This window comes from Aspergillus aculeatinus (assembly GCF_003184765.1).
Source record: "Aspergillus aculeatinus CBS 121060 unplaced genomic scaffold BO66scaffold_66, whole genome shotgun sequence".
Taxonomy (NCBI): Eukaryota; Fungi; Ascomycota; class Eurotiomycetes; order Eurotiales; family Aspergillaceae; genus Aspergillus; species Aspergillus aculeatinus.
Genome location: NW_020291535.1, coordinates 91976 through 104354, shown reverse-complemented (window position 1 = coordinate 104354; position 12379 = coordinate 91976). Strand labels below are relative to the sequence as shown.

Here is a 12379-nt window from a genome sequence, read left to right as displayed (position 1 = left end):
TGCGAGGTTGCACAACGCCGTGTCTGAGTATGGCCACTGTTCGAGCGTGAGCACATCACGAAGATTGTGTGACGTGAGACAAGGTCTCACTTCTCCAAAGAACATAACCCGTGCTGAATTCTACCCTGATCTAGCACGGCAGCTGAAGTCTTACTCTGGGAGTCGTACGGAACGGATCGCCGCAGTGTCCGATAAATAGATGCATCTAGTACCACGATATACAGATGAACCAGTTCCCAGCGGCGAGACGCTGTCTTACGGCGGAGTATACAGCTCAGGCTTGATTTCGTGATGAAGCTCCAGCAAGTCTTAGCCCCTGGGCTGGCGGCGCTGCCAGTACCCGAATTACTGGGTGGGAATGTGAACTATCTATTTACTTTGTATGTCATCCCTCCCTTGTAAAGGATCGTAGCAGTAGCCCTAAGTGGGCCGGGACTGATTTGAGCGACGAGAACAGTGGCGATTCGTACACCACCACCGGTTTCAATGTGTCGGCTGGGCAGCCGGCCGTGGGAAATCCAATGGGAAATCCTGAGTTAGGTGTGTTTCCTTGTTTGTTTAGGGCTACGTTCTCTATGCGATGGATAACCCCCCTGGGTCCAGTCCACTGATCTGACACGGGAGAAGGCCAAGGCACCGCCTCTGACGGAATCAACTGGGTCGGGTATCTGACCACCCTATTCAACCATACCCTAACCTTCAGCTATAACCTCGCGGTGTATGGGGCTACGATTGATAATGAGGTAGTTTCGAATGTGCCGGGGGACGTGGTGAGTCAGATTCGGGGGATGTTTGGGAAGCATTATTGTCGAGGGGCGGCAGACACGACACCCGAGACCACTTCATTGTCGGCCACAGCGGATGCTTGGACGGAGATTGCAGATGCAGCGCTGTTTGTGATTTGGGTGGGGATCAATGAGTTCGTTCCCTTACTACCTCTTTCTTTTTTGTTTCTTGGTTGTGCGCCCAGCTTGTCTGATAATACAAGATATATGTTTGGTTGGGGATGTTTGCCGGTCCGATTCCCAATCCGCCTGCCCTGCCCTACCTTACACCCCCCCTTCCCTTGCAGACTTCACTCGAGCAAGCCCGTCAATGCACAAACTTACGCAACTATGAATCTAATTCGGTGGATGGCAGTGTACAATTCAGCTATCTCGCTCTCCACCCCCTCCTGCAACTCACCGCCGCGCTGGACACGTACTTTCAGCTGTTGACCGAACTTTACGACTGCGGCGCCCGCCGGTTTCTGGTCATGAATGTGCCCCCCACCACCCGCACGCCAAACATGCTGACTCACGGTCCGATACGACGCGCTCGCCATCTGACTACGGTCCACATCTTCAACCTGTTATTGGAGCGGATGGTGAAGCGCTGGGCCAGGGGATTTCCGGATGTAAGTTACCTCTTCGCGTTCCCGTTGGATTGGGAAGTTGTTGTTTGGGAGGAGAGGGATACGACAGGGGGTTATTGACGTACGCATTGCTAATCGGTTATGGTTGTTGTGCTACGGTGACGGCAGGCGACGGTGATGCTCTTCGACGTGTTTGCTTTTATGGCTGCGGTCCTGGATGACCCTCAGCGGTATGGGTTCCGGGATGGAACGTGTGTGGGTGAGGAGGGGTGTGTGTGGTGGGATGACTTTCATCCGAGGTCGGAGTTTCATTTTGTTCTGGCGAGGCAGCTAGAGGGGTTGCTTGGAGGTGGTTTGGATTGAGGCCGTTGAGTGTGTAGGTGATAGGAGAGGAGAGTAGCGATTGAGACTGGGTCATGCTACATGTCTGCACTGTCATACTATGAGACTCACAGCAGTGGTGTTGGATTGCCCAAGTGCAAGTGTAAAGTCAAGAATTGTGTGCGGGTTGCTGCTGTAGTGAAGGAGGTGATATCTATGAGTACTACCTGTACGGTACCTCGAGTCGACAATCCTCAACACAACCCATACAGCTGAACGTAATACATTCAACATGGCTGACACTGTCAATGTTCTGAAGTACCTCCGTTCAAGAACCCAGCTTGACCTGGATAGTCTGGATCTTGAAAGTATGCTTACTCTCTAATTCTGAGCTACTGGTGCTAACGCACCCCAGCTGCCCGTAGCGGAGGTCCCGATGGACCGTGGACGGATGCCACCTCCAACCCAGTGTGTACCTCCTCTGACACCAGTGAATGGCAGGCTAAACAGTGGGCGTGTAGGCAGAATCATACTTCCAGCTCCAGAAGGAGGAGAACAAGGAAATCGTCGTGCAGGCGATCCGCATCGCCCAAGATCTCCATGAGAGGTACCCAGGCGTGACGCTCGCTGAGCTTCGGGTTGAGATCGCTGTACGGTTCCATTTCTCTGCGGTGCTTCCAATCAGAAGACTTACCAGATCATGATATAGACCGTTTTGCTAGCCAACCGAGTTCTGCCCTACATCACCGGCTCTGTCCATGTCATGGTCAACCCATGTCATGCCTTCTCCACCACGAGAGTGATCCAGACGTGTCTGCGTAAGTGCCGCCGCCTTTCACACGCTCTGCGAATCTACATTGACAGCGCTTGAAAGGATACCATGAGATCTTCCACCACATCGATCCGCACTTTGACCCCTCGCGCCTCGTCATCAAAGTCTCTGCGACCTTTGAGGGGCTGAAGGCCTGCCATGCGCTGCGGGCCAAGGGCATCCAAACCCTCGCCACTACCGTCTTCACGATGGAGCAGGCAATCCTCGCCGGCGAGGCGGGGTGTGTGTCGATCTCGCCGTTTGTGCACGAGCTGAAGGCTGGGTTTGATGATACGTTCGTTCTCTCCAATCCCTTTATGTTACACTTGCTGCGTTCTTTGTCGATGGTTTCATCACGTATGAGTGACCTTGGGGGATGAGCTAACCACGCAAGAGCAGATACAAAGATCAAGACCCTCTCCTCGACCTCTGCGTCCAGGCCCAGGAGTACTACGTCCAGCACGGGATCTCCACCCGTGTCAAGGCTTGCAGCTGCATGTCCGTTGACGAGATCCTGCAGTTGGCTGGGGTGGCGGCCCATACGATCCCGCCGGAAGATCTGGAGAGGTTGGCCGGCATGAACGAGGCGGTTGACTCGCTGGAGAAGAAGTCCTTGTTTCGGGCGGATGCCTCTGTGGCAATGCAGCAGCAGCAGGCTCGCAGCTATGTCGATGACGAGGCGGGGTATCGCGTGCATTTTGCGGCGAGTGACGGGGGACGAGGCCAGAGTCGGTTGTTCCAGGTTCGTTTGCTGTGTGTCGGTGGATGAGCTTGGTGGTTGACTAATGGTACTCTCCAGGCTATCGCGATCTTCGCGGACTTTCAGCATAAGGTGGAGATGGTTATGGGAGGGCAGTAGACGGTTGGTTGGTGGTGGTGGTGGTGGTGGTTGGGCTAGAGTCAATGGGGCACTCTCGCGGGACTGAAACGTTCTTGGAACTTGTTGAATTAGGGCTATCTCTGGCACAACCAAACATCTAGTGAATAACCTTACTAGATGAAACTGTGCCTCTACAACATATACTCTGACTCTACAACACATGATCCGTAAAGTCCACCACGATAACCTGATTAACCAGAGGATGTAGCTCGCTTCCCAGTCCCAAGTGCACCGGATCGCTCGAGACGTAGTAGTTCCGATCTTCTGGCGACTCAAACTCGGCTACGAAGCCGTGGGTAATCCCATGCTGGGCCAGTGTTATCATCTGAGCACCTGACAGCCTCGGACCTAGAGCACTCACTTGCATCCCCTCCGGTGAATGATCCTTGCCACCCCTGAAGGAGACGATGTAGGGCTGCCCGGTCGCGGGGTGGATGCATCGATGCTTTAGGGCGAGAACGTCCTTGCAGGCCTAGACCAGCAGCAAAATTAGGGAATGTTTGAACCCTGCAGGTAGTTATCCTTCCAATGCAGGTGGAAACCCACCTGATTGACCATTTCTGGAGACAGGCCGGACTTGAATTGAAAGAGAACGATGTGGGTGACGACCATGATTGCTGGCTTGGGCAGACCGACTCTCACGTAATTAAATTTTGAGCTGCTGCAGTCTATCACCTTGCATGTCCGAGCCGGCGCGTAAACTTATAACTCCTACCCCCTGGTCAATTGCGCTTGTCAATCCGCCTGGCCACGTCAATCCCACGGATCAACGGGTAAGCAAACATCTCCACCACCGTGACGGACATATTTAAAAGCCAGTTGCATCCACGACAACTCCAGCCTACCCCTAATCGACATCAACAACCTGCACCTCCCCAGCAAACACCCTATCAATTAACAACCAACCAACCAGAGATCTCATCCAACATTACCACACAGCCCATTGACAAGCAAAGATGCCACAGTGGCAAACACAGCACACCTCCACCCCTCTCCCCACCCCCTGCGGGCTTTCCTCCTCTTTCTCGCTACGCGCCCCTCCCGCCACTGACCTGTGGGCCTCGCCCCCAGACACCTGCATCTTCACCGCCCCGTTCATCTACCAGGCAATGCCCCTGGCCTCCTTCCGACGGGCCCGCGTCACCATCTCCGCGGAGCTAGCCGACCAGCCCTACGCCCAGGCCGGCCTGGCTCTGCTGCTCCCGCAGTCCGACGGCGGCCAACGCAGATGGGTGAAGACCGGTGTCGAGGTTCTGGGGGGTAGGCGGGTTCTGGCGACGGTGGGGCGGGATCGGTGGCCGGATTGTAGTCTCGTGGCTGCGGATCCTGCCTTGGGTAGGGTGACGGTGGAACTGATGCGGCAGGGGAACAACTTGGTGGTTAGCCGCGTGAAGCGGAGGGAGACCGGGGGGGCGGAGAGGGAAATTCTCCGTGAGTTGGGGTGGGTGTTTGCTTCGTCGGTTGGGAATACGATTCAGGAGCAGTGCTGGGTTGGAGTCTTTGTTGCGAATCCGTCTGGTGAGGCGGAGGCGTTTGATGTGCGCTTTGAAGGGCTGGTTGTGGAGGGAGTGGAGGATGAACCTTGATCTCTAGTCTTGAGATTTCATTTTCGCATTGAGACGTAGAGGGCTACGCTAGGCTATGCGAAGTATGCTATCTAGCTATCGATGGATGCTGCTACGGCACGTCTTCAATTCCCGCGGCAATGGTCTCCTCCAGATTAATCCAGCCCGGCTGGCCGTAGAACTCGCGCAGTAGGTCCTCCGCGCGGCGCGCGGGGAGGATCTCGCTCGCATCGCGGCCCTCGTTGGCCGGCGGGTCGGGGATTAGGGCATTGTCTGGTCGCAGCCGGCGCAGGATGCTGACCACGTCCGTCCAGTTGAACTCGGAGGCGAAGGCGAAGATGCGTTCCCCTCTCACGGCGGGGCTGAGCAGCGCGACGACATGCAGTCGCGCCGTGTCTTCGACGTTGACGTACCATTCTGCTCGTACGGACGGTGAGGATGGGAGAGTACTGGGGCTAATGTCTGGACGACTGGGCAGAATGACCTACGTGGAGGGAACTCGTCCATGACCGAACCGTCCCCACGGAGGAGGTTTCTCGTTCGGATCATACTCGATCCGGCAACTTGAGGATGCAGGATCCGTCCGAACTAGGTGTGGTTAGACTCTGCGAGACCTGGTGGTTTGGCCATGCTCACGTTGGAGTTCGGCACGACGGTGCTGAACCCGAACTGGGGCTTGCGCTCCCTCACCCATCGCCAACTCTCACGCTCTTGTTCGGTTTTGGCGGCGGAGTAGATATGATATGCTCTCTTCTCTGGAGGAGTGGATTCATCCCAGGCGGCGTGGACGGAGACTTCGTTCCATGTAGCTGTTTCACACTCATATTTAGATGTTGGAAACCCTCACCATGGAGGCAGTGGACCTACTCTCATCGACTACGGTCTTCAGACCTGGGGTTGGGAGCAGCGCCGCCGTAGAGGACGATGTTAGCACGAACCGCGTCACAGATGATTGACTGGCGGCAGCTTCCAGAAGGTGGATTGCCGCTCGCTTGACCCATGGGATCACCGCATCGGGGTCAGAATTGAAGGACATGTCCGATGCCTGCATCAGATGTTGTTTCTTAGCACGGTTCCGAGACATGAACACTAATTTCACATACGATGTGCAGCACTCCAGAAACATCTTGCATTGCCCGACGGCACATTTCCGGGTCATCCAGCAACGGGATGATGATGCTCTCATAGCGACCTTCCCCGTAGCGTTCTGTAAAATATCTATCCAGCCATGGTTTTGCCGTGCGGACCGTCCCGCGGACCTTGTAGCCTCGCTGGAGCAGGATGTCGATGGTATGCGACGCGATGTAGCCGTTTGCTCCGGTGACCAGGATCAGGGAGCCTTGGGGGATGACGTAGTCTGTTGAGTGCAGCATGTTTCTTCTTTGTTGTATAGTAGCCAACGCTGGATGTGTGTCGAGGAGAAGTGCTGGATGAGATGGGCTGGGTGTATGCAATGGCTTGTTTATCTAGGTCGTCGAACACAGCATCGACTATGACCGTGAGGTCAACTGATGTCAAGCTATGACGACGTCATCTCATAGACTAATCACTCTGTGGAGGTGTCTCCACGTGCCACCGACCTGCATTGAAACCTTATCATCCCTCCTCCCCAGCCCTGAAATCAGCGTGGCGACCCAAATGTTTGTGCGGATCAAACATCTTCAATCCACTCCGATCCGCCAGCTGGTCCAATTGTCTATTAGAACCAAGGCAGACGCAGCATGTGATACTCAGCTCCTGGGTGGAAGCGAAATATTTTACAGCCTGAGCCCAAAATATATTCCCTGAGTCCTCGAGACGTGAGCAGCGGTTTCTCTCCGTGACTATCGACCCAACCTCACCCACCACACCCAGCATGACAGACATCCCGAGCAGCAGACCCGGGGTCCAGACCGTCTCCAAGGAAACTCCTCTCGAGGAGATCATCACGATCCTCAAGCGTGATGGCTGCGTGGTTGTGAAGGAGCTCGTCTCCCCCGCAGACGTCGACCAGGTCAACCAGGATGTCCAGGAGAGACTCCACAGCGATCTCGAATGGAACGGCAGCTTCTTTCCGAGTAGGAGTCTCCTTTCCCTGGGCTGTATCTTCCACAGCCTCAACTGATTCTACCTGCTGAGACCGATGGTGGTAGAGGAAACCCGACGGGCCCCGTCGATGATCGCCCTCAGTCCCACTTACACCCGCACCCAGGTGATGAACCCCCTCTTCCAGGCCGTCTGCGCGCACTTCCTCACCACGCGCAGCGTGTTCTGGTGGGGCGACCAGCAGAAGGAGTCCGTGTCCAGGCCGTACGTGACCTCGTGCACGGGGATCGAGGTCGGGCCCGGGGCCCAGGCCCAGCCGCTGCACCGCGACTCGTACATCAACCACAACATCCTGCCGGAGATCGAGGCATGGGACGATGAACGCGACCAGACCCGCGAGACGGCGCTGGGAATGATGGTCGCGGGGTGCAAAGTCACCCAAGAGAATGGGGGGACGCAATTCATCCTGGGGAGTCATCTCTGGTAAGCCTTTCCCGTTGGGCTGGTCGAAAGACAACACGACAAGCAGCCATATTGATGTATTTGATTTCTGGGTTCATCCGCGCACAGGGGAACCCACCGCACGACGCCACCCGATGTGCGGGACTGTGTCGTGGCCGAGCTGGACAAGGGTGATGCCCTGATCATGTTCTCCTCCCTCTACCACGGGGGTGGAGCCAACACCAGCCGCGATGAACGGCGCATCGCGTACGCGACCTTCGCCGTGCGCGGCTACCTCCGCCAGGAAGAGAATCAGTACCTGGCGGTGCCGCGGGAGGTGGTGCAGCAGTACGATCATGCGACCCAGCGGTTCATCGGGTATTCCATGAGTGATCCGGCCTGTGGGTACGTGGAGGAACTCAGTCCGTTCTATCTGCTTCATCCGGAGTTGTTGCAGGATGCTAGGCCACAGGACTTTTGAGGGGCAGGACGTGTGTGTGAGTTTGCCTGTGTGTGCTTCTGCGTGAATTGCCTGGATTCTGCATCGGATGGACTTTAGAAGGGCTCCGGGGCAGGGGATGATAGAAACGAGACAAGGTCTCTGGCCAGAACATCAGGAGAATAGATTATTGGCTTACCCAGAGTATGATGTGGTCACCATCTCCTGCTCCCACCGCGTCGGTCTTAGGGCTCGGGATAAGAAGCGCGGAAAGAGGTCCTTGGAACCGTCTCGTACAATGCACCTTTGTCTTCAAGCACCTGGGACCTTATCTGACCTCTCTTTGCGGTGACCTTCAGTAATTTCATAAAGAAACAGTCTTCTCCTTCCAACCCGGATTGAGAAGTTCTAGAAAGATGGTTGAGCTGTTGTCCTTGGTAACAATGCATGGTGCGGGTTGATTGTGTAATGCCGCACAGCCTACCTTTCTATCCTCCCCCGGGACCAACCGATCCTGCAATCCAATCTCTTTCAATAGGGGTGTGAGAGGCTTGCGTAGAACAGATGGGTCTCAATGCATAAAGAGTCACTAAGAAAGAACAGTAGGAATCCATCATCACAGGCAAGGTGTGTCTTTGTGTCAAGCAAAGGCCATTGAGCAGACCCCGTCCGCCTTTCTTCCGATTCATCCACACCAGAGTCAAAGGAAGAAGGAGAATGAGTGGCGATTATCCCAAATCCTAAACCTGCTCATGAATAGATCCTTGATCAGCAAGCAAAAGCCCTCTCTGGGGCAACTGCCTCGCATGAATATAAATACCCGCTGCAGAGCCCACTTCATCCCGTCCAATCCATCAACCCACACATACAATCACCAACCGCAACCATCGTGATCGTTCTGCTATTCCAATCTCTACCGCTTCTTACGCAACAGCAACAGCAACAGCAACATGGCGAAACCTTACGATACGGGGGCCGGGGTCTATTTCTGGGTCCCCTATGATGGTTGGATGCAAGAGCAATGCCCCATCAAGCCCAATGTCGAGCACAAGACGGTGCGCAGCACGGCGGCGGCGGCCTCGACCTCCATCCTTGGAGGGAAGTGGGGCAAGAAGAAACAAGAGGAGGAGGAGAAGGGAAATCCGCCTTTCGAATATCACGGCCAGGAAGTGACCTTGGCCTTCGTTTCCGAAATCGTCCACTTGCTGGAGGAGAATGAGATCTCCCTTCACGCAATCAACGATGTCCTGTGGCGGTTCTACGGCTGTCAGAATCGCATCAACTCCATTGACCTGGTCATCCCCGCGGCTGACCTTGAGGATGCTGTCAAGGTCCTGCGCGCTGCCAAATTTGACGATGACCATCCCCGATGCATCGGTCATTTGGAGGTGACGGTGAAGGAGACGAACGAGCACTACCCCAGCGGCAAATGGAAGTCTGGAGAAAGGCATTTCATCGGCGCCCCCTGCCCTTACCTGTGGAATCTGCAGGCGCGGCACCTCGAGGCCTGGTGGGTGCCGGACCATGTCTTCCACCTGCAGCCGGCCCCCGGCCAAGAGCGCCACGTCGATCTCAACCTGTTCCGCCACGAGGAGTACTTCTTCCATCTCCCTTCCCCGGGGTCGAACGAGCTGTGGGCCCACGACCACTCGAAGAAGGAACAATCGCCCATCTACCTCGACTCGACCGATGTCGCCCTCGAACGAGAGGTGGAAGAACCCTATGCGGTCAAGATCCTGTTTCCCGCGCGCATGGTGGAGACCCTGATCCGCCTCAGCTACCAGGATTGGTACTTGCACAGCCCCATGTCGAGACTTTTGTCGGATTGGCATGGGTGGACCGAGTGGGATCGCACTCTCGTCGATATCTTCTGCTCCATCAAAGGCCGCGCCGGGGAGGAGGAAGCACGCCGACGGGTAAGAACTCAGGGGCACCAACTCAAGGTCAACAAGACCTTGGTCGAGGTCGATGATGATCACCTCGAGGAGGCGCTGCTCACCCTGAAGGGGCTGAAGCCCCACTGGTTCCGACTGAAGGACTTTCAGCCCCTTTTCCAAGAATACCTGCAAGCCCTGTCCCTCACGAGACGCAGCGGCCGGCCATGTAAGCCCTCGCCTACCCAGCAGGAGCAGGGGCAAGCTCAAGAGCAATCCAGCCCGTATCCCCGCGAATGGCTCGAGCATTGTCCCATTCAGGACCACTTCCAGCACTGGGCTGCCTTCTCGGTGATGAATGAGTTTGCCTGGCGCTTCAAAGAAGCCGGATTCTTCCCCAGCGGCTCTCCTTTCTACGTCGAGAAGACGACCCGGGCCATCAAGGCGCTCAATCACCCGCGGCCCCCCTTCGATGGGCTCAAAGACCCCACGCAGTGCCCCGGATTCTGGCAGTCGATTGCACACTCCAGGGTCGGATGGCGGAGACGAGACGAGCAGCATGCGCGGACCGATCCCTGGTCCCGACACTACCGTCCTTGGCCTTAGTCGGCTTGCGAGCTCCCCCCCCCCCCCCCTCTCCTAGTTTAGTTTTTTTTCCTATATATCAGCCAGCAACCCATCATTCGAGTTGTTGTTTTCATAATCTACACCCTGTGATCTCACTTGCCGGTGCCGATAATCCCCATGGATGAGCAGAACCCGAGATTGATTGAAAGAATGTAGGTCACTTGATTCCGAAATTCACAATCTTCCAGCTCCAGCACGCCTTGTACGGTTCAAATAATCCTCCGAAAGATAAACAGATAGACAAACAGACAAACAGACAAACAGACAGCCAGCCCCAAAGGAAACCAGAAAGAAAACCAAAAGGTAAATACCCTCAAGCAAAGACAATTTTCCAAAGCCAACTCACGCACGCCCAGAGCAGGACGGTCGCAAGCCCAAAACCAACAAGAACGGAACCACCTTCGACACCATCACCCCTTCCTTGGCTACGATATCTCGCCACCAAGGCCTCCATCTCGTCTCGAGTCAGACCGGCGTCGCTGTAAGGCGGTTGGTCCGAGTCGATTTGCGGTAGACGCACCATATTCCCCACAAATGGCCGGGGATCGAGTTGGTCGAGATGTATCAGGACGATCGGAATGGGACCACCTTGGATTTTGGCATGCAATTGCCCATCCACGCTGCTGAACTTTGGCTTGTTCGCGAGGGCCCGGCGCAACGCGAGCATATTCGCCTGGGTGTCAACCATCATGACGAATTCCCTCTGCGACATGTCAATCTCCTAGTTAGCCTGATGCTGGGAGGCGAAGATCAACGGGACCGGGCCCAGGAAGGACTCACCTCGGTGGGAGACGAATTCTCTGCGTGTGCCAATCGCTTTGCGGCCAGATCCCCAACAACCACTAGCTCCGCGTTCTGAAGTTGTTGGTCGTTGGCGCTGACTTCCCTGATAGCATTCAATAAGTTTGTCAGGAAAAGGCTCATGCGATATGTGGTGTCTTGGGCCATTTTGGGGTCTTGGGGAAGGCCAGCGGTCAGAAAGACGATCACAAGGTCGTAGGAAGGAGCTTGAAATCGAGGACAGAATGGACGAAAAAGAATAACGAGGATAGATCGATGACGAGGCTGCGGATGGAGATGCCCGTGGGCACGCTGGCGGCCTTTTCAACCCCAGCGACTTCCCCTCTGCCAACGGCAGTTTCTGACAAGAACGAGAAACTCGAGTACCGACGTCTCACAGCCATGTTCCATCTTCGCGAATTGTGGGATGGGAAATGGCATTCGCTGCCCACCTCAAGGTGGCTCTCCGAGGCATTCCAGGACACCACCGCGAGCGATTCGCCTGGCTCACGAACAACGCACATCGAGCCGTTTGCCTACCCCGCTTCCCTATTCACCGCAAGTGTCGAGACTTCTGCTTCTGAGATGATGACTGCTTTGTGAGCTCATGCGAAAAGCCATGTCTCAGTCTAGGGTGCCACCAGCTGGAGACCGAGGGGTCGAGAAGAGAACGAGGCGCGGTAGAGAGCGGCCACACAGTCTGCCAGCCAGCCCTCTTTTCTGGCGCCTCCATCCAAGGTCTACCTGCCGACCGACCGGTGTCTTTTCTTTCTGTTGGCGAGCCTGGGGGTTGATACTCGATATGAGGTTGAAACCCGGCATTTGCACGAGAGTGTGCACGGAAAATGCTCATCAATCTCAGTCTAGTGTGGATCCGGTCGGGAGGGGGGGATCGTGGAAACCAGATCGCTCACGTTGCGGGGTAATGGGCGACGCAGCGTATCGGCTTGACGGGGGTGACGGGGGTGGCACACATTTGCACATGAGCCCACACACCGATCTGGAATGGGAAGCACACCGCAATTCCCCGATACAGCCAATCCGAGGGTATGTCTGCTGAGCTGGGTCGGTTGTGTGACGATGGTCGTCAGCAGAACGGGCGTCGATGACAGCGATGACGATGACAAGGACGTCGGTGTGCGAGAGACGGAAGGCCGCACGCATTTCCCCGACCACGCAGGCAGAGTTGTACGCGGCCCGGTCGCTTGGATTGGCTAGCTGTGATGCGTACGGACGATGGCCGGTGCCGTCGGATTGCCTCC

The 12379-nt window shown here is 55.8% G+C and overlaps 10 protein-coding genes across 10 annotated transcripts; 7 read left to right on the top strand and 3 right to left on the bottom strand.

Annotated features, from left to right (window-relative positions):
- Positions 1-291: 291 nt before the first annotated feature.
- BO66DRAFT_443247 (SGNH/GDSL hydrolase family protein) lies at positions 292-1717 on the top strand (the record flags this gene model as incomplete). The annotated part of the gene is made up of 5 exons (XM_025651499.1): positions 292-380; positions 458-540; positions 628-919; positions 1141-1396; positions 1523-1717. 5 exons carry the CDS (start codon positions 292-294, stop codon positions 1715-1717), a joined length of 915 nt encoding a protein of 304 aa, XP_025499077.1.
- Positions 1718-1967: 250 nt separating this feature from the next.
- On the top strand, positions 1968-3345 carry BO66DRAFT_443246 (transaldolase; the record flags this gene model as incomplete). Its single annotated transcript, XM_025651498.1, has 7 exons — positions 1968-2043; positions 2091-2143; positions 2197-2325; positions 2385-2493; positions 2550-2781; positions 2886-3228; positions 3286-3345. 7 exons carry the CDS (start codon positions 1968-1970, stop codon positions 3343-3345), a joined length of 1002 nt encoding a protein of 333 aa, XP_025499076.1.
- Positions 3346-3532: 187 nt separating this feature from the next.
- BO66DRAFT_282067 (Dabb family protein) lies at positions 3533-3978 on the bottom strand (the record flags this gene model as incomplete). The annotated part of the gene is made up of 3 exons (XM_025643073.1): positions 3533-3673; positions 3728-3838; positions 3913-3978. Coding segments are annotated over 3 exons (318 nt in total), but the record flags the coding sequence as incomplete, so codon positions are not given.
- Positions 3979-4144: 166 nt separating this feature from the next.
- Positions 4145-4952, top strand: BO66DRAFT_462560 (uncharacterized protein; the record flags this gene model as incomplete). The annotated part of the gene is made up of 1 exon (XM_025652384.1): positions 4145-4952. Exon 1 carries the CDS (start codon positions 4323-4325, stop codon positions 4950-4952), a length of 630 nt encoding a protein of 209 aa, XP_025499074.1. The 5' UTR covers positions 4145-4322.
- Positions 4953-5043: 91 nt separating this feature from the next.
- On the bottom strand, positions 5044-6410 carry BO66DRAFT_462556 (aldehyde reductase II; the record flags this gene model as incomplete). The annotated part of the gene is made up of 5 exons (XM_025652383.1): positions 6035-6410; positions 5799-5976; positions 5568-5740; positions 5420-5519; positions 5044-5348 (listed from the first exon to the last, which is right to left on the bottom strand). The coding sequence occupies exons 1-5, from the start codon at positions 6302-6304 to the stop codon at positions 5044-5046; spliced, it is 1026 nt and encodes a 341-aa protein (XP_025499073.1). The 5' UTR covers positions 6305-6410.
- A 376-nt stretch (positions 6411-6786) lies between these two features.
- On the top strand, positions 6787-7878 carry BO66DRAFT_462553 (phytanoyl-CoA dioxygenase family protein; the record flags this gene model as incomplete). The annotated part of the gene is made up of 3 exons (XM_025652382.1): positions 6787-6988; positions 7064-7439; positions 7527-7878. The coding sequence occupies 3 exons, from the start codon at positions 6787-6789 to the stop codon at positions 7876-7878; spliced, it is 930 nt and encodes a 309-aa protein (XP_025499072.1).
- Positions 7879-8582: 704 nt separating this feature from the next.
- On the top strand, positions 8583-10316 carry BO66DRAFT_475180 (uncharacterized protein; the record flags this gene model as incomplete). Its single annotated transcript, XM_025653207.1, has 1 exon — positions 8583-10316. Exon 1 carries the CDS (start codon positions 8787-8789, stop codon positions 10314-10316), a length of 1530 nt encoding a protein of 509 aa, XP_025499071.1. The 5' UTR covers positions 8583-8786.
- A 334-nt stretch (positions 10317-10650) lies between these two features.
- On the bottom strand, positions 10651-11285 carry BO66DRAFT_443240 (uncharacterized protein; the record flags this gene model as incomplete). Its single annotated transcript, XM_025651497.1, has 2 exons — positions 10651-11040; positions 11118-11285. The coding sequence occupies 2 exons, from the start codon at positions 11283-11285 to the stop codon at positions 10651-10653; spliced, it is 558 nt and encodes a 185-aa protein (XP_025499070.1).
- Positions 11286-11414: 129 nt separating this feature from the next.
- BO66DRAFT_443239 (uncharacterized protein) lies at positions 11415-11720 on the top strand (the record flags this gene model as incomplete). The annotated part of the gene is made up of 1 exon (XM_025651496.1): positions 11415-11720. One exon carries the CDS (start codon positions 11415-11417, stop codon positions 11718-11720), a length of 306 nt encoding a protein of 101 aa, XP_025499069.1.
- BO66DRAFT_215178 (uncharacterized protein) lies at positions 11505-12265 on the top strand. Its single transcript, XM_025642621.1, has one exon. The coding sequence runs from the start codon at positions 11725-11727 to the stop codon at positions 12175-12177; it is 453 nt and encodes a 150-aa protein (XP_025499068.1). The 5' UTR covers positions 11505-11724; the 3' UTR covers positions 12178-12265.
- Positions 12266-12379: the final 114 nt, after the last annotated feature.

Bases quoted from the DNA above. Each gene is read 5' to 3' on its own strand.
- BO66DRAFT_215178 (XM_025642621.1), top strand. From the start codon at position 11,725: ATGCGAAAAGCCATGTCTCAGTCTAGGGTGCCACCAGCTGGAGACCGA.